The sequence below is a fragment of the Opisthocomus hoazin genome, chromosome W (assembly GCF_030867145.1).
Source record: "Opisthocomus hoazin isolate bOpiHoa1 chromosome W, bOpiHoa1.hap1, whole genome shotgun sequence".
Lineage (NCBI taxonomy): Eukaryota > Metazoa > Chordata > Aves > Opisthocomiformes > Opisthocomidae > Opisthocomus > Opisthocomus hoazin.
Window position 1 is genome coordinate 49,512,253 of NC_134453.1, and position 26,377 is coordinate 49,538,629.

Consider the following 26,377-nt stretch of genomic DNA (forward strand, 5'->3'; position numbering starts at 1 on the left):
GGTGGGGCGAATCCCGTGACTGGAGTGCGGCTATCGATGGCTACAGGCTGTTCAGAAGGGACAGGTGAGGAAGGAGGAGTTGCTCTCTGCATCAAGAAATGGATAGAGTGTGAAGAGCTGTCCCTGAAGAACAGCCACGAGCAGGTACAAAGCTTATGGATAAGAATCAGAGACAGAGGCAACAAAGGGAACCTTGTGGTTGGTGTCTACTACAGGCCGCCCTATCAAGGGGAGCCTACTGACAAAGCCTTCTTCCTCCAGCTAGAGGAGGCATCGTGCTCGCAGGCTCTTGTCCTGCTGGGGGACTTCAACCACCCCGACATCTGCTGGAAAAGTAGCACGGTGAGCTGTAGCAATCCAGGAGACTCCTGGAGAGCGCTGAGGATAACTTCTTAAGCCAGGTAATAGACAGCCCTACCAGAGGGGATGCAATACTAGACCTGATGGTCACCAACACGGTGATGTCAAGGTTGGAGGCAGCCTGGACTGCAGTGATCATGCACTGGTGGAGTTCACAGTCCTGACTGATAAGGGTCAGGCAAAGAGTAAAGTCAGGACACTGAATTTTAGGAAAGCAAATTTCCAGCTCTTAAAGGAATTGGTCAATAGGATCTCCTGGGAAACCGCTCTCAGGGACAAGGGAAACAAAACAGAGCTGTCAGATCTCTAAGGACGCTTTCCATAGAGCGCAAGAGCTCTCAGTCCCCAGGTGTAAGAAATCAGGAAAGGAAGGCAAGAGACCAGCATGGCTGAGTCAAGACCTGCTGGTCAAACTAAAGGGCAAGAAGGAACTTCACAGGCAGTGGAAGCAGGGACAGGTAACCTGGGAAGAGCATAGGGACGCTGCCCGGTTGTGTAGGGATGGGGTCAGGAAGGCCAAGGCATGGCTGGAGCTGAACTTGGCAAGGGTTGCAAAGAATAACAAGGGCTTCTACAGGTATGTCAAGCGGAAAAGAAAGGTTAAAGAAAACGTGCCCCCCCCCCCCCCCCCCATGAACAAGAATAGCGTCATATCCACAGACGAGGAGAAGGCTGAGGTACTCAACAACTTTTTTGCCTCAGTCTTCACTGGCAGCTTCTCTTCCCACACTTCTCGAGTGGATGTACCACAAGATGGGGACTGGAGGAGCAAAGCCCCTCCCACTGTAAGAGAAGATCAGGTCCGTGATCACCTGAGGAACCCGAACATACTTAAGTGTATGGGACCTGATGAGATGCATCCCAGACTCCTGAGGGAATTGGCTGATGGAGTTGCCAAGCCACTCTCCATCATATCTGAAAAGTCATGGCAGTCAGGTGAATTCCCTGGAGACTGGAAGAAGGGAAACATTGTGCCCATTTTTAAAAAGGGTAGGAAGGAGGACCCTGGGAACTACCGACCTGTCAGCCTCACCTCTGTGCCTGGGAAGATCATGGAACAGATCCTCCTAGAAGCTATACTGAGGTACATGGAGGACAGGGAGGTGATTTGAGACAGGCAGCATGGCTTCACCAAGGGCAAGTCCTGCCTGACCAACCTAGTGGCCTTCTATGATGGAGTGACTGCATCAGTGGACAAGGGATGAGCTACAGATGTCTGCTCCTGATGTACTGCTATGGCCCCTCTGCTCTGGTGAGACCCCACCTGGAATACTGCATCCAACTCTGGAGCCCTCAGGACAGGAAAGACATGGACCTGTTAGAGTGGGTCCAGAGGAGGGCCACAAAAATGATCAGAGGAATGGAATACCTTTCCTGTAAGGAAAGGGTGAGAGAGTTGGGGCTGTTCAGCCTGGAAAAGCAAAGGCTCCAGGGAGACCTTATAGCAACCTGTCAGTACTTAAAGGGGGCTTGCAAGAAACATGGGGACAAACTCTTTAGCAGGGCCTGTTGCAATAGGACAAGGGGTAATGGTTTTAAGCTAAAAGAGGTTAGATCCATGTCGGAGTCGGCTGGGCCGCGGGCGGTCTTCGTGATCTTGATGAATTAGAGCTATATCCTTGAGTTAAAAATATTGTGCATCTGTGGTTGAAGAACAGGAAGAAAGGAACAAAGAAACAGGATGCGAGACCCCAACTCTTAGCCAAGCATGAAGGTTGGGTGAACGGTGCATGATGATCAATCAGAAGAACAAAGGAGCCACGTGCCAAAAGACCCTCACCAATGAGATTCTGGGGGTGGGGGACAAGGGGATATAAAAATGTTATGATTAGCCAATAAATTGCTTCTGCTTGCTTTGCCTGCTTTTGCTTGCTTTCTTTCGCTTTACTGCTTTTGAGACTGCCATAACTTATTGTGGCGTACTGCCACAGATCCAGACTAGATATAAGGAAGAAATTTTTTACAATGAAAACAAACACTGGAACAGGTTACCCAGAGAGTTGGTGGATGCCCCCTCCCTGGAAACATCCAAGGTCAGGTTGCACGGGGCTCTGAGCAACCTGATCTAGCTAAAGATGTCCCTGCTTGTTGCAGGGGGGTTGCACTAGATGACCTTTAAAGATCCCTTCTAACCCGAACTATTTTATGATTCTATGAACCTCCTTCACCATGGTCTTCACCACAGGCTGCAGTGGAATCTCTGCTCCGGCACCTGGATCACCTCCTCCTCCTCCTTCTTCACTGACTTTGGTGTCGGCAAGGTTATTTCTCTCACAGTTTTCACACTTCTCTTTCTCAAAGGTGCTGTGCAGTGGTTTTTACCCTTTCTTAAATATATTATCAGAGAGGCACCACCAGCATCACTGATGGGCTGAGCTTTGGGTCCATTTTGGAGCCAGCTGGAACTGGCTCTATCTGGCACAGTGTCAGCTCCTGGTCTCTTCTCACAGAACCCACTCCTTCAGCACCCCTCTACAAAAACATTGCCACGTAATCCCAATACATTTTTCTACAATTCTTCAAATAATTTGCCCCAAATCTAGTTACTTTTATGCTGAGCACAATACTCTTTTTCAGATGCAACTGTTCTGCCATTTGCTTCCTTTGTAACAGGAACTTCAGGCCAGTACAGCATTCTTTCCTGCAGCCTTCTTTGTCCACTGGAGTGCAGTATGTTCCCCTTCTCCTTGCATTTGCAGTATCTCTATAACAGAATCACAGAATGGTAGGGGTTGGAAGGGACCTCTGGGGATCATCTAGTCCAACCCTCCTGCCGAAGCAGGGTCACCTAGAGCAGGATGCACAGGACCTTGTTCAGGTGGGTTTTGAATATCTCCAGAGAAGGAGACTCCACAATCTCTCTGGGCAGCCTGTTCCAGTGCTCTGTCACCCTCAAACTAAAAAAAGTTCTTCCTCATGTTCAGGTGGAACTGCCTATGCTTCAGTTTGTGCCCATTGTCCCTTGTCCTGTCACTGGGCACCACTGAAAAGAGTCTGGCCCTGTCCTCTTGACACCCACCCTTGAGATATTTGTAAGCATTTATAAGGTCCCCTCGCAGCCTTCTCTTCTTCAGGCTGAACAAGCCCAGCTCCCTCAGCCTCTCCTCGTAGGAGAGATGCTCCAGTCCCCTCACCATCCTTGTAGCCCTCCGCTGGACTCTCTCCAGTAGTTCCTCATCTTTCTTGAATTGGGGAGCCCAGAACTGGACACAGTACTCCAGATGGGGCCTCACCGGGGCAGTGTAGAGGGGGAGGAGAACCTCCCTTGACCTGCTGGCCCCACTCCTCTTAATGCACCCCAGGATACCATTGACTTTCTTGGCAACAAGGGTACCCTGCTGGCTCATGGCCAACTTGTCGTCCACCAGGACACCCAGGTCCCTCTCCGCAGAGCTGCTTTCCAGCAGGTCAGCCCCGAGCCTGTACTGATGCATGGGGTTGTTCCTCCCCAGGTGCAGGACCCTGCACTTGCCCTTGTTGAACTTCATCAGGTTCCTCTGTGCCCAACTCTCCATCCTGTCCAGGTCATCCATTCACTGTCGTTTATTTAAAGTAAGAACATTGCATGCCAAGAGTCTGCTGCCACGGATGTGACTGGATGACCATTTTCTATCTGTCAAGTTTCAGTCCTGTATTCTCATCGTTTGTTGCACAAGCAATAAAACTCTGTAGCCTAAATACAAGGCAAAACCTAAAAATAAGCCATCTGTCCGTATTTCAAACATCAGGATCTGTGCACACATCCATTTCCTTAAGAAGTATAAAATATAGTGTTGCCTAGCTATTCCCTCTACTTTTTGTACTTAATCTTTAGTGGCTTCACTAAACTGCTCTGCTAAGAAGATAAAGGGGTTTTTTTTCAGAAATGCAAATGGAATTAAATGCTCTCTTTCCCTCTGGTTTTTAATGGGAGCTCTGCCACTGAAAATTTCCTATGTTGTAAATCTTTGCTGAAAAGTAAGGTCAGCTTGACTTATTCCAAAGGCCAACCAATGGCAGTATAAGTTGGTAAAGAATAAACTGGTGAGATTCAACTGCAGGTCAAGTACTAGAACACCACCTTTATTCTTGCTTTTCGTGCAACTTTGGACTTTTCTTAATTGCTGCCTTATATTTTTTTTAATATAAAAATATTAAGTAGTATTTCAGACAATTAAATTCTTGCTCTGAGGCACCTCTTACCATTAGAGTCCTCCACCTCTTCAGCAGAAGTGTGTTTCTTGGAGTTGTGGTAGCCAAGTGAGGCCGAGAGGCTGACAACACGGGGTCTTGGTAGTGTCAGTGCTTTCCCATGCACTCTCAAGGAATGCTCTTTCATCTGGCTGATTGTCATGGTGGAAAATGTGCAGGAAGAACATTTGTAAGCATGTTCACCTGGGTGAGCAAAATACAGGCAAGACATCAGCTCACTAAAGAAACAAAAAGAGATTCCCATTCTTTTCCTGCTGAACTCAGCAGTAAAATTCCTATGGCCTCCTTCAGTGTGAGACTTATTCCAAAGAGAACAAACTATGTGCATCTCCCTGTTGAAACAGTCTGGAGTCTGCAGGTACAGCCACCTGCTTTGGGACCAAAGTTTTGTTTTCTGACAACTCTAGATCCTTGTTAAATGACTGATGCCAGAAAACAAAGACCAGACTCTTAGCATGCCTGTGTTGCATGGTATAAGAAGACAGAATCTTGGATGAAAACAGAGCCACTTGACTAGAGCATTTCCAAATTTCTTTGGGAGGAAAGCAAGGGTGAAGTCTTCTGTGTTTTTCTGTGCAACACATCCAGAATCATTACTAAAAAACCCAGAAGGAGACTATAAAATGTTAACTAAGGTTTTTTTTAAAAAAAAACTAACCCAAAATTAAATAAAAAAAAACCCAAACAAACTGCCCACTGCCTCCCCCCACATTTAATTTGAGTAAGATCCTATTTTCCTTACATGAAACAGGCCTCCAGGCAGAAATGAGCTCCATAGAACTAGTAACCAAGTCAAGTTTGGTTTACTACAAGAAGTGGACATGGCAATACCAAGAGCAGTACATATTTATAGGGCTATGGGAAAGCATATTATGGAAAAACATTAAAAGAAGTGAAAGAAGAGAAATAATGAACAGTAGCGAATTTGGTTCCAAATAGATTCCAAGTCATAAAGACAGAACACAGTAGGAAACAAATTCCCAAGACAAGACTTGTTCTGTGTTAAGCATGGAGGCACCTGAAAGAAAAAGTGAAATATCCAACATAAGTGATGTGATGTTATATGTATGGTAAGTAATTGTTCTGGAAATGCGACTTCCAGGTAAAAAGGCTACACTGACTACATGCAAGTTGTGCATAAAATGACAAAACTAAAACATGAATGAAACATTCATGAACACTAATGGAAAGATAAGAGCTCTGCTTATAAAAGAGGCAGAAAAATGTTTTACAATTCTCAAAAAATTTAACAAACAAGTTTCTAGAACAGAATGGCTTTAAACATCAGAAATAGATGAACAAAAAGAGAACAAGAGGAAAAAAAAGTATCACAGCCAGTCATAACAAGTACATAAAGAGATTAACAATCATTCTACATGAAAATACCTCCCCACACCCCACCACAACATTCATATGCTAATCACCGGGACAAAATACAGACTCTTAGAAACCCACATTGGTGTATCTGAAAAAGATCAGACTCTGAAATGGTGAAACAAAATGTCACACATGGTTTCCTTTCAAATTACATTCTGCACCTGAATATTATTGCCAAAGAGGTATCATTGGTTTACAAAGATAAAGAAAGTGGCTTTCATAAATCATGTATGACGGACTGATTAATGTGAAAAGATGAACTAAAGACAAAAAGATATAAACCCCTACAATTTGCTAACTATAAGCAAAAAAATGATAAGAGAGTCAGTGATGAGAACCACACCTGGTCAGTCACACTAATTGATGAGAACCTGTAAGAGTGTGAAAACGCTTATCCCAGCAAGGTTATCTGATCAGGGACCTTGTCAGTTGGGAAACCAGGGGAAAAATATACAGAAACAGACCTGTCAAAACAAACATGGAGACAATGACAAGAAAAAAACCTCACCAGTCACACTAATCGATGGGCTACCAAGAAGACCATCTAAGAAACCTGAAGGTGCACAAGTCCATGGGACCTGATGAGGTGTGTCCGCGAGTCCTGAGGGAACTGGAAGATGAAGTTGCTAAGCCACTATCCATCGTATTTGAGAAGGTGTGGCAGTTTGGTGAAGTTCCCACTGACTGGAAAAGGGGAAACATAACCCCCATTTTTAAAAAGGAAGATCTGGAGAACTACAGGCCAGTCACTCACCTCTGTGCCTGGCAAGATCATGGAGCAGATCCTCCTGGAAACTATGCTAAGGCACATGGAAAATAAGGAGATGATTAGTGACAGCCAACATGGCTTCACTAAGGGCAAATCGTGCCTGACAAATTTGGTGGCCTTCTATAATGGGGTTACTGCATTGGTGGATAAGGGAAGAGCAACTGATGTCATCTACCTGGGCTTGAGCAAAGTATTTGACACTGTCCCCACATGACATCCTTGTCTCTTAATTGGAGAGACATGGATGTGATGGATGGAGCACTTGCTGGACAAGGAATTGTCTGGATGGTCGCACTCAAAGAATTGCGGTCAACAGCTCGATGTCCAAGTGGAGACCAGTGACAAGCGGTGTCCCTCAGTGATCAGTATTGGGACCAGCACTGTTTAACATCTTTGTTGGCAACATGGACAGTAGGATCGAGTGCATCCTCAGCAAGTTTGCCAACGACAGCAAGCTGTGTGGTGTGGTCAACACCCTGGAGGGAAGGGATGCCATCCAGGGGGACCTGGACAAGCTCGAGAAGTGGTCCTCTGTGAACCTCATGAAGTTCAACAAGGCCAAGTGCAAGGTCCTGCACGTGGGTTGGGACAATCCCAAGCACAAATAGAGGCTGCATGGAGAATGGATTGAGAGCAGCCCTGAGGGGAAGGACTTGGGAGTGGTGGTTGATGAGAAGCTCAACATGACCCGGCAGTGTGTGCTCGCAGCCCAGAAGGCCAACCGTATCCTGGGCTGCATCAAGAGAAGCGTGGCCAGCAAGGCGAGGGAGGGGATTCTGCCCCTCTATTCCGCTCTGGTGAGACCTCACCTGGAGTACTGCGCCCAGCTCTGGAGCCCTCAGCACAGGAAAGACATGGACCTGTTGGAGTGGGTCGAGAGGAGGGCCACAAAAATGATCAGAGGGCTGGAACACCTCTCCTGTGAGGAAAGGCTGAGGGAGTTGGGGTTGTTCAGTCTGGAGAAGAGAAGGCTCCGGGGAGACCTTAGAGCAGCCTTCCAGTACCTGAAGGGGGCCTACAAGAGAGATGGAGAGGGACTTTTTACAAGGGTATGTAGTGATAGGACAAGGGGTAATGGCTTTAAACTAAAAGAGGGCAGATCCAGATTAGATATAAGGAAGACATTCTTTACTATGAGGGTGATGAGGCACTGGAACAGGTTGCCCAGAGAAGTTGTGGCTGCCCCCTCCCTGGAAGTGTTCAAGGCCAGGTTGGATAGGGCTTTAAGCAACCTGGTCTAGTAGAAGGTGTCCCTGCCCATGGCAGGGAGGTTGGAACTAGATGATCTTTAAGGGCCCTTCCAACCCAAACCATTCTATGATTCTGTGAATAAACCACAGGCTCCATTTCCAGGAAGATCAACCTGGACTTTGCAACTGATAAGATTGCAAACCAGGGGGATCCTGGATACTGGACTAGGAGGGGGTGCAGGAATCCATAGAACTACACAAACTCATGAGGTGCTGTACAGGGGGAAGGGGGAGCAGGGAGGAACAAAAAGGGTGGTAGACAGAAAGGGGTATAAAAGGGACCAGTCGCATGTAAAATGGGGCCAGTCAGTATGCTTGCCTGACTGAGCCCTGCGCCAGATCACCACAGTCTGTCCTGTTTTCTATCTTCTTACTAAATCTTTTCTTAACTATCTCTCTGTGCAATCTCACTCTATCCTGTGCATATGTGTGCTGCAAGGACCAAGTGCCAGCTACTGGTGAAACCTGTGTGAGTGGAATCTGGTGCCAGCTGGAGTCAGACTGGAGGTGTTGGTCCCCCTGGCCTGTGATGTCATATACTGGTGCGAGTGAGGGGTCTTTAACCTCCAGCCACTGGGGTGGGAACGGTGTGTGTCTCATCAACCAGCTACTGAGAGGGACTGGTATGAGTGAGGCAAGTGAGAGGCTCTGTGCCAGTGGCTGGAGCGGGACCGTGGGTCACAGCCCATGTGCCTGGTGCCAGGCTTCTCCAAACTGAGTGTGTGTGGGGGGTGTCTGTGTATTCACCAGCAAACTTCAAGCTGGACTAGGTACTGGTCCCAGTGGCCAGGCAGGAGGAAGTCCTGGGATGGAACTTCTGGAGGAGGCAGCTGCTCCTAACATCCCTTAACAGTTCTAGCTATTATGCAAGAACGCATTTACTAATAAATGGAGTTTGACCACTCCACAAAAGATAATGGACATGAGGAGACTGAGTGAAAGACACTTGGATTTTTACAACCACCAAGGTACTTTAAACAAATGTATAGGCATGATGCACATCTCTAAGAACAAATAAAATAACAAAATACCTACGAGAGAGAGAGAGAAAAAAAACCCCACCAACTTCTAACAAATGAAAGTCACAGAAACACTGTATTACTGGAAGACTGGTGAAAAAGATCCACAAGGTTATTATTCAATAAGATATATTGCTAAAGAACTTACTGGAAACAAAACAGTAAAAAGAGAGACCCAGAGAAAGAGAGAGTGTTACAAAGAGGGAGAGTGTTTTGAAATCAGAGAGTGAGCAAGCATCTGACCAAGACATAGCGTGAGCCCAACGCAGAGTGTACCTGTAACACAGATAGAGAGCACATGCTCCGTAAGAGCGTGCATGACACAGAAACCATAAAAGAGTATGTGACTGACCCAGAGAGAAACCATGCGCGACCCAGAGAAAGAGAGCATGCACAAGCCAGAGACACCCAGAGAGGGAGAAAGAAAGAGCACGTGATCCAAAGAGGCAGAGAAAGCATATGACGCAAAGAGAGAGAGAATCACATAGACAAAGTGAGTGTGACCAAGAGAGACAGAGAGCAAGCGTGACCCAGAGAGAATGTAAGTATGGCCCAGAGAGAGAGATAGCATGAACCAGATAGAGTGCAACCCAAAGAAAGATATAAAGCAAGTGTGACCCAGAGACAGAGACACAGAGAGAGTCTGAGACAGTGTGTGACCCAGAAAGACATAGAGCATGACCCAGAGAGGAAAGTGACCCAGAGACAGAGAATGTGACCAAGAGCATCACCCACAGAGACTGAGACAACATGGGGGGGGGGGGGGGGGGGGGCACGGGGCGTGACCCAGAGAGTGTGTGTGACCAACAGAGAATAGCCCATAGAGAAAGGGGGATGGGGCGGTGGGTGGAGAGCATGACCCACAGAGAGAGAGGCAGTGTGAACCAGAGAGGGAGAATACACATGACTCGGAAAGAGAGCTTGACCCAGAGAGAGAGAGAGAGATGGTGAGGATGAACCAATGAGAGAGCAAATGTAGCTCAGAGAGAGAAAGTGATCCAGAGCGAGAGAGAAAAAAAGATTGCTGCCCGGATGTCCTGGGTTCAGCCAGGACAGGGTTAATTTTCACCGGAATCCAGGAAGGGGCGGGGGGGGGGGGGGGGGCTGACCCCACCTGGCCAAACAGAGCAGGGTATTCCATACCATGTGCCATCATGCTGGTTTCCGGTGGGGGGGAGCAGGGGTGGCAGGAACTCACTCGCAGCTCGGGAGCTTGCGGTGGTGGTCGTGGAGGGCGGCTCTCTGGGTCGTGCGGTTTCTGTTGTGTTTTCTCCTTATCTGTATCGATGTTGTTCCTGTTCCCTTTGTTTGCTGTTCTGTTAAACTGCCCTTATCCCAACCCTCCAGTTTCTGCCTGTTTCTTTCAATTCTCCTCCGCACCCCGGTGGGGGGAGGGGCGGCCGCGTGGCGCTTTTTGTTGCCGGCTGCAGCCAAACCAGAACATTCAATTTGGTGCCCAACGTGGGGCGGGGATAACGGCAGGGCTGAGCAGCGGGTGTTAAAATGGCTTTCTTAGATTTTTGTTAATTGTTTTTGTTGTTGTACGCATTTACTGTGTTAGTTAAATAGTTGCCAGTAAAAATGTTGCTGACTCTGATCAGATGGTTGTGGCATTTGAATCCTTATTTGCTGTATCTGTTCGCTGCCATGCTGTTCATTACCTCGGGGAAAAGGACCAGGATGATGATTTTGCTGTACTGTATGATATCAACTTATGATATGATAACATCGCTGTGCATGAAATTAGGCTTGTATTTGCATGCGGCACTGCGGTCATTTCCATACCTCAGATCCTATGTCTTAGAATTTGTTAATAGTCAAATCCAATCTGTGGGGAAAACCGGAGGGGATACCTTCCCCCACTCTTTCGCCCCCCCTCTCTCCCTCAGGCTAGTCCTACTGGCTTTTGAGAATTTCGAGTACCTTTCGAGTACCCGTGGGATGCTCAGGCCAGCACTCTCCTATTGTTCTGCCTCCTGAATGGGTTGCAGGTTTTGTTTAGGGTTAAACAAGTAAAGAACATCGTGCAGAGACCTGCCCTGGGGCTGGATAGCTGTGAGTGGCTGGGTGTGTGGGACAGCATGGGCAGGTGTCTAGAGCAGTGGGCACCCCCGGTGTTTTTGAAATTCACCCCTGAGCAAGTGCAGAATCTGGCCAAACTAGTAAAATATCTGCAAAAAGTGTGCTGCCACCCTGGGAACTCCAGAGAGACACAAATCACTGCCATGTGCTAGGGTCTGGCCCACGCCTACCGAGCCATGTTCAACACTGTCCAGTGCCTTAAAGGGGAAAGGGGGGGAAGCGAAGCAGCAGGCACTGCGACTGGTGCTGCCCCCCGAGCCGGCCCTGCAGCCCCTCCAGCCCAGCAGGCAGTCATAGCCCCCCCGGACCAGCATCACCGCTGCTGCAGCCACTGGCGATGTCCTGGCTTCCCCAGCAGGCACAGCAGGTGCTCCAACCCCAGCTCCAGCTGCAGGCAGCGTGGCTGAGCCCAATGACCAACCTGTGCCGGTAGCAGTCGCCCCTGTAAAACTAAAGATGCAAAGAGAGCAGATCGCTCCGGGAGGGATGACAATGAGCCAGGGTCATCATGGGAGACAGAGACAGAGATCATCACCCGGTCCCTGTCCCTGAGCGAGCTGCAAGACATGCGGAAAGATTTCAGCCACCACCCTGGCGAGCACATTGTCACCTGGCTGCTGCGATGCTGGGATAACGGGGCCAGCAGCTTGGAATTAGAGGGCAAGGAAGCCAAGCAGCTGGGATCCCTGGCCAGGGATGGGGGCATTGACAAGGCCATTGGGAAAAAGGAACAAGTCCTCAGCCTCTGGAGGAGACTTCTCTCAGGCGTGAGGGAGAGGTACCCCTTCAGTGAGGATTTTGTATGCTATCCTGGCAAGTGGACCAATATGGAGAGGGGTATTCAGTACTTGAGGGAATTAGCTGTGCGGGAGCTGGTTTACTGTGACACAGACGATGAGCAGGTACCCACAGACCCAGATGAACTCCAGTGCTCACAATCCATGTGGAGGAAGTTTGTGCGGAGCGCACCATCCTCATATGCCAACTCACTGGCAATAGTAGACTGAAAAGGTAAAGAGGCACCAACAATGGATGAGGTGGCTGTCAGACTCCGGCAATATGAGGAAAGTCTCTCTTCCTCCCTTGTCTCAGCTGTGGAGAAACTGGTCAAGCGACTAGAAAAGAATATGTCCTACTCCCCACCTGTACGGGCCAGCATCTCAGCTATTAGGGGCAAGCGTTCCTCTGCTCAGGAGAGAGAATACAGAGGCTACACACCACGGGGCACCCTGTGGTTCTACCTGCATGACCATGGAGAGAACATGAGGCAGTGGGATGGAAAACCCACCTCAAGTCCAGAGGCACAAGTGTGTGAGTTGCGAGGTAAAACAGTCACCAAAGGGGATTCTGTTAGGAAAAGTGCTGCTCCAGTTTCCAGCAGTCAGCTCTCCAGATCAGGTAGACAGTTTGATCTTGATTCCGATCCTCTGGAGGGGACCTCCAAGTCATTTTTACAGAAAATGAGTAGCAAATTCGCTGACCAGGATTAGAGGGGCCCTGCCTCCAGCCAGGTGGAGGAAAGGGACAACCGTGTCTATTGGACGGTGTGGATTTGGTGGCCTGGCACGTCAGATCCACAAGAGTATAAAGCTCTAGTGGACACCGGTGCACAGTGTACTTGAATGCCATCAGATTTCAAAGGGTCAGAGTCCATTTGCATTTCGGGAGTGACAGGGGGGTCCCAAGAGCTGAGTGTACTGGAGGCTGAAGTGAGCCTCACTGGGAAGGAGTGGCAGAAGCACCCCATTCTAACTGGCCCCGAGGCTCCGTGCATCCTTGGGATAGACTATCTTAGGAGAGGCTATTTCAAGGACCCAAAGGGGTATCGGTGGGCTTTTGGCGTAGCTGCTGTGGAGACGGAAGGAATTAAACAGCTGTCCATTTTGCCTGGTCTCTCGGAGGATCCTTCCATTGTGGGGTTGCTGAGGGTTGAAGAACAACAGGTGCCAATCGCAACCACAACGGTGCACCGGCAACAGTATCGTGCCAACCGAGACTCCCTTATCCCCATTCATCAGCTGATCCGCCAGCTGGAGAGTCAAGGAGTGATCAGCAAAACTCGCTCACCCTTTAATAGTCCCATATGGCCAGTGAGAAAATCTACTGGAGAGTGGAGACTGACAATAGACTACCGTGGCCTGAATGAAGTCACACCACCGCTGAGTGCTGCTGTGCCAGACATGCTAGAACTTCAATATCAGCTGGAGTCAAAGGCAGCCAAGTGGTATGCTACAACTGACATCGCTAATGCATTCTTCTCCATCCCTTTGGCAGCAGAGTGCAGGCCACAGTTTGCTTTCACCTGGAGGGGCATCCAGTACACCTGGAATCGACTGCCCCAGGGGTGGAAACACAGTCCCACCATTTGCCATGGACTAATCCAGACTGCACTGGAAAAGGGTGAAGCTCCAGAACATCTGCAGTACATCGATGACATCATTGTATGGGGTGACACAGCAGAGGAAGTTTTTGAGAAAGGGGAGAAAATAGTTCAGATCCTTCTGAAAGCCGGTTTCGCCATTAAGCAAAGTAAAGTCAAGGGACCTGCGCAAGAGATCCAGTTTTTGGTGATAAAATGGCAGGATGGGCGCCGTCAAATCCCAATGGATGTCATCAACAAAACAGCAGCTATGTCTCCACCAACCAGCAAAAAGGAAGCACAGGCCTTCTCAGCCATTGTGGGTTTTTGGAGGATGCACATCCCAAATTACAGCCAGATTGTGAGTCCTCTGTACCACGTGACCCGGAAGAAGAATGATTTTGAATGGGGCCCTGAGCAACGACAGGCATTTGAACAAATTAAACGGGAGATAGTTCATGCCGTAGCCCTTGGTCCAGTCCGGTCAGGGCAAGCTGTTAAAAACGTGCTCTACACTGCAGCCGGGGAGAATGGCCCAACCTGGAGTCTCTGGCAGAAAGCACCAGGGGGACATGTGAACAAAAGGGGAGTGTGCACGATACAGAGTGGTGGTGTGGTGACCGAGAGAGAGAGGAAACAAGAGACCCACAGAGAGACAGAGTGGGGGAGAGAAGGGGAGAGTGAGGGAGGGGGGGAGAGAGAGATATGTCAGCCTCCTCTGGGGGGGGGGGGGAGAACCAAGAGAGAAAGACAGACAGAGGTCAACCCAGAGAGAAAAGACAGGCAGGTGGACCCAGAATGAGACCCAGAGAGAGAGAAGGAGGGTATCCAAGAGAGATGGAGACAGAGAGACACAAAGAGCATGCTAAAGAGGTTGACCCAGAGAGAAAGAGCGAGAGGATGACCCAAAGGAGGATGACCCAAAGGAGAGGTACGGCAACCCATAGAGAGAGGGTAACCCACAGAGAGGGACCCAGAGGGAGTGAGAGTGGGAGCGATAGAACCAAAGGGGGATGGGGGGGGGGGGTGAGGGTGGTGTCAACCAAGAGGGAAATACAGATAAAGATTGACAAAGATTGACGTAAGGAGGAAAAAAAAAGGGGGGGGGGAATGACACATGACCCAGAGAGACAGAGAGGGCATGGGAGGGGATGTGAACCCAGAGAGAGGGAATGCGTAACCCAGAGAAAGAGACAGCACACCTCCTGGCGGGAGGGAGGGAGGGAGGGAGGGAGGGAAGGAGGGAGAGACGCAGAGAAATAGTTTGACCAAAACCAGAGACACTGTGACCAACAGATGGGAGGGGGGAGGGGGGGACCCAGAAAGAGAAAGAGAAAGGGCAGCCCAGAGAAAGTGAGAGAGGTTGGCCTGGAGAAAGAGAGCAAGAGGACAACCCAAAGGAGGTGGCAGTAACCCATAGAGGGCAACTCACAGAGGGAATGAACAAGTGCAACCCAGAAAAGGAAAGAGACAGTGCAGTCTGGGAAGAGAGTGAAAGTGCCAGAAATGGAAGAAGGATGGAGGGGGAGGATAGAGAGGGAGAGACTGGCCAAGAATTAGGGAGAAAGACAGGATGACCCAACGTGGCCGGGAGACATAAACATATATACCCTGAGAGAGAGAGAGAGGGATGGGGGAGCAAAAAAGAGAGAAATTAGACATAAAAGTCAACCCAAGGAGAAAAATAGACAGGTCACACGACCCAGAAAAAGAGAGAGATTGTGACCCCAAAAGAGAGACAGGGGAGGGGGTGTGGAGTGCGACACAGAGAGGTATAAAGACTGAGACAGAGGGTGAGGGAGGGGCTGAAAAAAACTAAACTAGACTCGAAGTGGGAGGGGAATAATATCAGGCTTGCCCATGAAGAGCTGTGGAACGACACGCCAAGGTTAGAGGGATGGGGTGCTAGCAAGGACCATCAGCCGGTTGCTCTGAGATGTGCTGGGTACACTACAGCACACTTGAAGTCTTACAGAGATGAGCCAGGGGCTCCTGAGGTAATAGGGTCCAACAGGGAAACACTGGTGAAATACCTCAAAAGAATTAAGGGGTGTTCCTCTAAGAAGGTGACATGGCCGACAGCCGAGCTGAAGTGCCTCTACACCAATGCACGCAGCATGGGCAGCAAACAGGAGGAGCTGGAAGCCACCATGCTGCTAGAAAGCTACGACCTAGTTGCCATTACTGGAACTTGGTGGGGCGAATCCCGTGACTGGAGTGCGGCTATCGATGGCTACAGGCTGTTCAGAAGGGACAGGTGAGGAAGGAGGAGTTGCTCTCTGCATCAAGAAATGGATAGAGTGTGAAGAGCTGTCCCTGAAGAACAGCCACGAGCAGGTACAAAGCTTATGGATAAGAATCAGAGACAGAGGCAACAAAGGGAACCTTGTGGTTGGTGTCTACTACAGGCCGCCCTATCAAGGGGAGCCTACTGACAAAGCCTTCTTCCTCCAGCTAGAGGAGGCATCGTGCTCGCAGGCTCTTGTCCTGCTGGGGGACTTCAACCACCCCGACATCTGCTGGAAAAGTAGCACGGTGAGCTGTAGCAATCCAGGAGACTCCTGGAGAGCGCTGAGGATAACTTCTTAAGCCAGGTAATAGACAGCCCTACCAGAGGGGATGCAATACTAGACCTGATGGTCACCAACACGGTGATGTCAAGGTTGGAGGCAGCCTGGACTGCAGTGATCATGCACTGGTGGAGTTCACAGTCCTGACTGATAAGGGTCAGGCAAAGAGTAAAGTCAGGACACTGAATTTTAGGAAAGCAAATTTCCAGCTCTTAAAGGAATTGGTCAATAGGATCTCCTGGGAAACCGCTCTCAGGGACAGAGCTGTCAGATCTCTAAGGACACTTTCCATAGAGCGCAAGAGCTCTCAGTCCCCAGGTGTAAGAAATCAGGAAAGGAAGGCAAGAGACCAGCATGGCTGAGTCAAGACCTGCTGGTCAAACTAAAGGGCAAGAAGGAACTTCACAGGCAGTGGAAGCAGGGACAGGTAACCTGGGAAGAGCATAGGGACGCTGCCCGGTTGTGTAGGGATGGGGTCAGGAAGGCCAAGGCATGGCTGGAGCTGAACTTGGCAAGGGTTGCAAAGAAGAATAATCTAAAAGAGGTTAGATCCAGACTAGATATAAGGAAGAAATTTTTTATAATGGAAACAAACACTGGAACAGTTTGCCTAGAGAGTTGGTAGATGCCCCCTCCCTGGAAACATTCAAGGTCAGGTTGGACAGGGCTCTGAGCAACCTGATCTATCTGAAGATGTCCCTGCTTGTTGCGGGGGGGGTGGGGGGGGTGGGGGATGTTGGACTAGATGACCTTTAAAGGTCCCTTCCAACCCAAACTATTCTATGATTCTATGTGACCCAGAGAAAGACAGAATGCCTGCCCCCCCTGAGAGCGAAAGAGGTCATGTGCCCCAGAGTGTGACTCTGAGGAAAGCATGCATGACAAAATGAGTGAGCGTGCACATGATCCAGATAGACCAAGTAGGCGCTCGCCACCCAGAGTGTGCATGAGCGTGCACAACCCAGAGCAAGAGAGAGATTGCAGCCTAGACTAAGAGCGTACAAGTGTATGTGCACATGACCAGAGAGAGAGCACACATGACCCAGAGTGAGAATGTGCAACTAAAAGCAAGTTCATGTGCACATCCCATAGAGAACTCACATGGCCCACAGAACCAGCACGTAACCCAGAGAGATCATGCAAGAGTCCACATACAACCCCAGGAGACAAAGTGCATGCCCAAAGGGAGTAGGGCCCAAAGGAGTATACAATGCAGAAAGAGAGCACAACCAAGACTGTACCAAGAGACAGAGAGCATACACCCCAGAGAGAGCATATGCGACACAGATCAAGAGAGGATCACACAAGGCAGAGAGAGCACAAGACCCAGAGAGAGTATGTGGGAGCATGCAACCCACAGAACAAATGTACAATCCAGAGAGAGCATGAATTACCAAGAGAGCACAACCCAGAGAGAGAATGCAAGACCCAGAGAGAGCGTGCAAGTGCAGCGAGAGAGGAGCATGCAGTGCAGGGAGAGAGCACGCATGTGTGCATGCCCCAAGGAGAGAGAGCACATGCACACAGACGTGCCCCAGGGTGGGGGGGGTGGGGGGGGAGGATGCAAGTCACTGAGAGGGAGAGCGTGTGCATGCAAAAGTGTACAACCCAAAGAAAGAGCAAGAGTGCATGTGATCCAGAGTGGGCAAGCACGAGAACACGACCCAGAAAGCACGACTCAGTGCACACAAGACAGAATAAGCCAGTACACACAACAGAGTCCCAGACTGAGAGCAACAGGAAGACCAACACAGACTGAGAGACCGTGTTCCAAAGAGCAAAAGAGTGCATGACCATGCCAGAGACAGATAGAGGCAGAAGATGTGACTGATAGAGAGCATGTGACTGCAAGAAACAGAGTGCATGACTGAGAAAGAGAGCGCAAGACCTTGATCAAGAGAGGAAGGGAAAGCTAGTAACAGCAAACACAACCGCTAGAGGGAGCACGTGAGAGGAAGAAACCACAAGCAAGAGAAACCTAGCCCGACTTGGAAAGAAATGTAGAGCAGGTGACCAGGCGCAAGGGAGTGCAGGAAGGAGCAATAGAGAGAGAACAAGCATGTTCCCGGAGAGAGTGCAACAGAGAGAAAGGAACATACACAGCCACACACGAGATACAGGAAGAACATGACCCAGAGAGGGAAAGCAAACATGACTCTGTGCGAGGGAGAGCATGCAATGGTCTGTGAGAGAGAGCACACGTCTGTGAGAGAGGGAGCCACAGACATTAAGAATTTGTGACCGATTGAGGGAGAGCATGTGCCATCACACCCAAGAGAGGAACAGCATGCACAATCTAGAGAGGGAGTGGGAGCACGACTATGCACAAGGCTGAGCAACAGGGAGCACATGACTGTGAGAGTGAGATGAAGCAAGCAAGAAGCAGCTCATGAGAGCACAGCCGCACATGAAGAGGGAGAGCAAGCACAATCATAAGAAAGTGAGCAAGGAAGCAAGCGAGAAGGATAACACATGACAGACAGAGACCACATATGACCAAATGTGAGAGAGGGAGATCACAACCTGGGTAGAGAGGGAGAGCGAGCATGACTGCATGTGAGGGAGAGAGGGAAAGCAAGAGAGCAAGTGCAACCACGTACAAGGTTGATTGAGAGGGGACACACAAAAGTGAGAGGGAGCACGTGACCACATGTGAGAGAGGGAGAGTGCACAACCGCACAAGAAGAGCTTGTGACCACTCAAGAGAGTGCGGAGAGCACGTGTGACTGCCCACAAGGGAGAGAGAGAATGAGCATGACTGTGTGAGCAAGAGGGAGCACACAAGAGAAAGTATGTGTGCCTGACAGCAAGAGAAAGAGATCGAGAGAGGTCAAGGGAGAGTGCAAGAAAGGAACTGATTGACTTACCAGCATGAGCTTTGAGTATATGGGTTTTCAAGCGGCTATTGTAAGAGGACTTGAATGGACAGAGCTTGCAACGAAATGGCTTATGGTGTCCATGATGAGCCTGCATATGGCGATCCAGACTGATCAAAAGACAGACAAAAAAAAGGAAACAAAATAGTAAATAATTTTAGCTATTCCTTCAGATGCAAGCCAAAAACAAAAATAAATTTTTAATAAGAGCAGGCCAGGCTCAGCTATCCTTCTCATGCTGGTTCTTTATATCCAACAGGTCTGCTTACAGAACAAGGCAGAACCCAATCTGCTCTAGGTGACCCTGCTTCGGCAGGCGGGTTGTACTATATGACCCACAGAGGTCCCTTCCAACCCCTAACATTCTGTGTGATCTGAGGAAGAAAGAGAACTGTGATCAATTTCATCACACAGAACGCAAGCCACAAACTCAATAGGACAAAATTAATATCAATTAAATTACACCTGATCCAGACTAACAAGAGAGTCACTTATAGGACAAAGGCTATTTAAGGAAAAAAACCCCAAAACAAACAAGAAAAACCCCAAACAGAACAATAAATATGTTAGTACAGGGTTTTTCTGTGAAGTGTTCTTGTGAAAATATGCCCCCTTTTCTCCTCCTAAGGAAAGAAAAATATTTTTCTAGCTATGCCAAAGAAACCTTCATTTGGTTACAGCAGCAAAAGAAGATTAGACAGCCTACTCTGGGGGGAAGGTACCAGCAAGCTCTCTACAGTCAATGACTTTTAGGAGTAAAAGGTGGCAGTTTCAGATGTAATGGACTGGGTGATCCTGCATGAAGCTCAACAACAGAAGGAGTGGAAAAGACCAGATATTATTTTTCTGCAGGGGAAATCAGAGCAACAGAAAGCCTGACATTGAAGTGGGGGAGAATTCATCACCCATCTCCGTTGCTTCAGATCAGGATGGAGACATTTCCAATACAGACTCTTCTTTGGGAACCTTAATGCTTTGTGATATGAGTAGTCTGATCCTGTTTATGTACAGCAGTGAAACAACAAGAAGGTATGGACAAGTTTGGAGAGGGTTGGTTTATTTATCATCCCCCCAAATCACCATCCTAATAGTTCCAGGCATACTTCAGCTTTATTTCCTATTAACTGATTTAATTGTCGTGGTTTTTTCTGCTGAATATTAAGATCTAGATCAAACAGAGTCTACTCCAGCCCCTCACACTGCAGAGGGTCTCACAGGATCTTTAATCTCACACTGACAGAGCCTGAGCCAAGAAAATTCCTGTTTACCAGTGCTAACACCAAAGTCTCTGTATTCAAGGATCTAATGATAGCAAAACAAAAAACCAGACCACATATTTAATTTCAGGGCTACTTCATAGTAACATAATATTATCATAAATCTGACAGGGAGCTTGTGGTAAGATAATTTTTTCCCCATTTCTCTGGAGTACCAGTATGTCTCCTAAATAAGAGAGGCTGAACATTTGTGGTCAGTATTTCATTACAAAAACCCCACATTTTAAATAGATGATAGAAAATGAGCTGATATAAAACTAAAACAGATTACCAAAGATGTATACAATGCATATCTCAAGTCCATCACTGACTGGCACATCAAAAGCTTGTACTCAAAGAGTTCCTGAGGAAGGATGCAGCTTTCCATATTACAAGCAAGTTACTGCATGCTGCTGTAAGAGGAACCCCTCCTTACCCTCAGCTACTTTTACAGAATAGGTATGAGGCTCTGGGTATGGTAGATGAAGGACATGATGAGACAGAAGAGGAGGAATCTGTGCAAGTACTCTCATCAAGGCCAGATCAACCAACCCCTCACATCAAGACCTGCACTAAGACCGGTGCCGAGAAGAAATAATGACAAGTTATGGTCATCAGTGACTCTCTCCTGAGCAGAATGGAGGCACCCATTTGCAGACTGGATCCTCTTTTCAGGGAAGTTTGCTGCCTTCCTGGGGCCTGAATCAGGGATGTTACCAGACAACTGATGAGCTTAGTACAGCCTTCAAACTATTACTCACTACTCATACTCTTTCACATGGGTACTAATGACATCACAACAAGAAGGTCAAGGTCAATCAAAAGAGATTTCAGGGCCCTGGGAAGAATGCTAAAAGATTCAGGAGCACAGGTAGTGTTTTCCTCGATCGTCCCAGTAATGGGGAGTCAATGGAAGAAACAGACATACCCAAAACATCAATACCTCCAGGACTGGTGCCTCCACCAGAACTTTGGTTTTTATAACCATGGAAGAGTCTGCGAGACACAAAGTATGCTGGGGCCTGACAGGATCCACCTGTCCTAATGGGGGAAATGCTGCTTTGCTCATAAGCTGGCAGAGGGCTTTAAACTAAAATTGATGGGAGAAGGAGATACCATCAGGAGAGCTGAAGGTAAGCCAAGGATTGGCATGGCATCACCTGAGGGTGGCAATGCTAGTGGGAACATTTACGTTGATCCAGGGAGCAGGGAGGGTTTAGGAGCACATCTGAAATGCTTGTACACCAACGCACGCAGTATGAGAAACAAACAGGATGAACTGGAAGCATTGGTCTGTTCCCAGACCAATGTAATTGATATTAGTGAGACTTGGCGGAATGAGTTCCATGACCGGCATGCTGGGATGGAGGGCTACAGGCTGTTGCAAGAGGGATAGGAAGGGCAGGCGAGGTGGAGGTGTTGCACTATATTTAAGGGAGAGGTTTGACTGTACAGACCTTACACTTAGGGATGATGTGGTTGAGAGCCTCTGGGTTAGGATTAGGACAAAGGAGATGATGTGGTGGGTGTCTACTACTGATGGCCCAGCCAGGATTTAAGCACTGATTCTACAGGCAATTAGAAGAAATCTCTGTATCAGTAGCCCTGGTCCTTATGGGAGATTTCAACTTCTCAGACATTGACTGGGAATATCACACTGCTGTGATGAGCAAGTTGGGGAAATTCCTGAAGTTTGTGGAAGGTAACTTCTTGTCACAAGTACCAAGTGAGCCAACTAGGAAAGGTGCCCTCCTAGACTTGCTATTTGTGAATAGAGAAGGACTCGTGGGAGATGTGATAGGAGGTGGCTGTCTTGGCCACAGAGATCACAAAATCGTTGAGTTTAAAACTTTCAGTGTAATAAGAAAAAAGGTCAACAGAGTTGCTACCCTGGATTTCAAGAGAGGAAACTTTAAGCTATTCAGGGAGGTACTTAGCAGAGTACCCTGGGAATCTGCTTTTGAGGGCTTAGGAGTCCATGAGTGCTGGTCAGTTTGTAAGAAAGATCCACCTTTTAGAAGCACAGAAGCAGACAATTCTATTGCGTTGCAAGTCAAGCAAGCAGGGCAGAATACCAGCTTGGCTGAACAGGGGACTCCTCGTGGAGCTCAAGAGGAAAAAGAAATGGTATGATCTCTGGAAGCGAGGTCAGGCTTTGCAGGAAGATTGCAGAGCCGTGGTCCGCAAATGCAGGGAGAAGACACGAAAGGCCAAAGATCAAGTAGAATTGGAACTGGCCACTGTTGTGTCAGACAACAAGAAAGGCTTTTCTAAGTGCATTAATATGTACTTAATCCTGGGAAGAGTATAGGGACGCTGCCCAGCTGTGTAGGAATGGGGTCAGGAGGGCCAAGGCGCGGCTGGAGCTGAACTAGGCAAGGGACGCAAAGAATAACAAGAAGGGCTTCTACAGGTATTACAAGCAGAAAAGAAAGGTTAAAGAAAGCGTACCCCCCACCCAGCAAGGAACAAGAATGACGACCTAGTATCAACAGATGAGGAGAAGGCTGAGGTACTCAACAACTTTTTGCCTCAGTCTTCACTGGCAACCTCTCTCCTCAGCCCTCCAGAGTCGATGGACCGCAAGATGGGGACCACAAGATGGGGACAAAGCCCCTCCCACTGTAAGAGAAGATCACCTGAGGAACCTGAACATACATAAGTGTATGGGACCTGATGAGATGCATCCCAGACTCCTGAGGGAATTGGCTGATGGAGTTGCCAAGCCACTCTCCATCATATCTGAAAAGTCATGGCAGTCAGGTGAAGTCCCCGGGGACTGGAAGAAGGGAAACATTGTGCCCATTTTTAAAAAGGGTAGGAAGGAGGACTCTGGGAACTACCAACCTGTCAGCCTCACCTCTGTGCCTGGGAAGATCATGGAACAGATCCTCCTAGAAGCTATGCACATGGAGGACAGGGAGGTGATTTGAGACAGGCAGCATGGCTTCACCAAGGGCAAGTCCTGCCTGACCAACCTAGTGGCCTTCTATGATGGAGTGACTGCATCAGTGGACAAGGGAAGAGCTATGGATGTGATCTACCTGGACTTCGGTAAAGCCTTCGACACAGTCCCTCACAACATCCTTCTCTCTAAATTGGAGAAATGTGGATTTGATGTGTGGACTGGTCGGTGGAAGTTTTGGAATTGGTTGGATGGTCGCAGCCAGAGGGTAGTGGCCAACAGCTCAATGTCCAGATGGAGATCAGTGACAAGTGGTGTCCTTCAGGTGTCTATATTATGTAATCGATGGCGTTGCTGGACTTGTCAAATGTAAGACGAAAGACATACTCGGACTGAGGCGTCAAGATCTGAAGAGTTAACAAATGGAGCAATTGACTTGCGCTTATCTTATCAGACAGAAGTAAGGGGGGATAGCCCATCACTGTAAACCAAGTGATCTGTGAGGTGCCGCGGAGGCTGCGCAGCCAGAGATTGCTTCGGATAAAGAACAGATGGCCCCCGGAAGCACATACCAAGATGCCCGCTCCGAAGACATGTCAAACTGCTGAGTCCCACTTCTGACGACACGACATTCCATGCCAAGAGCCAATCAATACACAATAATTGACTTAGTCCCACCTCGCAAAAAGATTTCCAAACATATAAAAATTGGCACTTGAAAACTCTCTTTGGGAGGAGGAGCCAAGCAAGAACTCTACCTGACAGACGGGTCGACAGGCCTGAACCTGTCTTCCCCCCCCAAAGAAGGGACGCCTTTTTGGTAAGAGTCGCGCCTCTGACTTTGTCAGACGTATCCCCAGGAACACATTGTTAACTAAAGCGCTAAACTATTACTTTGAGCTCAACTTTTGTAGACAGTGCGTTTATCAACGGCAATCCTGAATCTGTGATACCTGCTGCTTGAATAAATTACCTATTGTTTCAACTTTGCGAAACTATTTCAGTGAAAGTCCTTGGAAGGGCTCTGACAGGCAAGTTGCATCTGAGAAGTGGCTACACACTTAACCCTTTAGACATAAACTGTTGACCAAGTCTGGGACTAGAAGTAGATCCAGCTGCACCTAGACTCTCCTCTGAGAGAGAGTTTAGAATGCAAGGGGGTCTGCTCTGAACCTCATGACTCAATGGGAGGGCTCTCCTTTCGCCGCTTATCAGACTCCCTTACTCCCTTTTAACGCGACAATATTGGGACCGGTGCTGCTTAACATTTTCATCAATGACACAAACAGCGGGATTGAGTGCACCCTCAGCAAATTTACAGATGACACCAAGCTGAGTGGAGCAGTTGACACACCAGAAGGACGGGATGCCATCCAGAGGGACCTGGACAAACTGGAGAGGTGGGCCTGTGTGAACCTCATGAGGTTCAACAAGGTAAAGTGCAAGGTCCTGCACATGGGTCAGGGCAACCCCCAGTATCAATACAGGCTGGGGGATGAAGGGCTTGAGAGCAGCCCTGCCAAGAAGGACTTGGGGGTTTGGGGGTACTGGTGGATGAAAAGCTGGACATGAGCCACCAATGTGCACTCGCAGCCCAGAGGGCCAACCGTATCCTGGGCTGCTTCAAGAGAAGTGTGGCCAGCAGGTCGAGAGAGGTGATTCTGCCCCTCTACTCTGCTCTGGTGAGACCTCACCTGGAGTCCCAAGTCCAGCTCTGGAGCCCTCATCACAAGAAGGACATGGACCTGTTGGAGCAGGTCCAGAGAAGGGCCACAAAAATGATTCGAGGGCTGGAACACCTCTCCTATGAGGACAGGCTGAGGGAGTGGGGTTGTTCAGCCTGGAGAAGAGAAGGCTCTATGGAGACCTTATTGCGGCCTTTCAGTACTTAAAGGGGGCTTATAAGAAATATGGGAACAATCTTTTTAGCAAGGCCTGTTGTGACAGGACAAGGAGTAATGGTTTTAAACTAAGGGAGGGTAGATTTAGACTGGATATAAGGAAGAAATTTTTTACAGTGAGGGTGGTGAAACCCTGAACAGGTTGCCCAGAGAGGTAGTGGAGGCCCCATCCCTAGAAGCATTCAAGGCCAGGTTGGATGGGGCTCTGAGCAACCTGGTCTAGTTGAAGATGTCCCTGCTCACTGCAGGGGAAGTTGGTCTAGGTGACCTCTAAAGGTCCCTTCCAACCCAAAGCATTCTATGATTCTATGATTCTGTATCAAGAGGTCATCCAAGGAAAACATTGGACCAATACTTGTGGAAGATGGTCACCTGACTAAAAGGAATGAAGAAAAAGTGGAGGTGTTCAATGCTGTTTTTGCCTCAGTCTTTAACAATACTGATAGACCTTGGGCGGCCTAGTTCCTGTGAGTCGGAGAACCACGAGTGCGGGAGCAGTGACTTTTCATTTGCGAACACTGAAATTGTGAGAGATCAGTTGTATCAGTTGTATGTTCATAAAGTCCATGGGGCCTGATGAGATTCATCCCAGAGTACTGAAGAAGGTAGTGGATGTTATGGCAGGACACCTTTCAATCATCTACCAAAGGTCTGAGGAGTCTGGGGAGGTTCCTGCTGACTGGAAGCTAGCCAATGTTATTCCAATTTACAAAAAGGGGATGAGGAAAGACCCAGGGAACTACAGACCTGTTAGTCTAACCTCAGTACCTGGAAAAATTATGGAGAAGAACATACTGGGTTCTACTAAAAGACATTTAAAGAATAATGCAATCATCAGGCACAGTCAACATGGGTTCACAAAGGGAAAGTCCTGTCTAACTAATTTGATCTCCTCCTATGATAAGGTCACACACCTAGTGGAAGATGGTGGATGCAGTTTTTCTGGATTTTAGTAAGGCTTTTGATACTGTCCCTCACAGCATCCTTGTGCACAAGTCCAACTGTCGGATGAGCGGGTTCATGGGGCACTGGGTGAAGAACTGGCTGAAGGACAGGGTTCAACGGGTTGTAGTGAATGGGGCTACATCTGGCTGGCAACCAATCCCCAGCGACATTCCTGGGACTCAGTTATAGAGCCAGTTCTGTTCAATATATTTATCAACAATCTGGATGCAGGAATTGAATACACCCTTAGCAAGTTTGCTGATGATACTAGACTGGGAGGTGCTGTTGACTCTCTCAAGGGACGAGAGGCCTTCTAGAGGGATCTGGATAGATTGGAGCATTGGACAATAATCAGTAGCATGAAATTTAAGAAGTCCAAATGCTAGATTCTGCACCTAGGACAAAGTAATGCTGGACACAAGTATAAATTGGGTGAGGAGTGGCTGGAGAGTAGCCCTGCAGAAAGGGATCTGCTCAATCAGCAGTGTGCCCTGGCAGCCAAGAGGGAAAACCACAT

General features: G+C 48.5%; 1 protein-coding gene across 8 annotated transcripts in view; it reads right to left on the reverse strand.

The window, feature by feature from the left end:
• The window catches only part of LOC142365621 (zinc finger protein 462-like), a 153,086-nt gene that overhangs the window by 39,921 nt on the left and 86,788 nt on the right, over positions 1-26,377 (reverse strand). For 7 of the 8 annotated variants that reach the window (XM_075446583.1, XM_075446581.1, XM_075446582.1 and 4 more), the window contains exons 6-7: positions 18,845-18,963; positions 4,543-4,734 (exon numbers count right to left, since the gene is read on the reverse strand). In XM_075446583.1, the coding sequence (XP_075302698.1) occupies positions 4,543-4,734; positions 18,845-18,963 (311 nt within the window). Of the gene's footprint in view, positions 1-4,542; positions 4,735-18,844; positions 18,964-26,377 lie in introns of those variants that run through there. The other variant, XM_075446588.1, reaches the window with a different exon arrangement.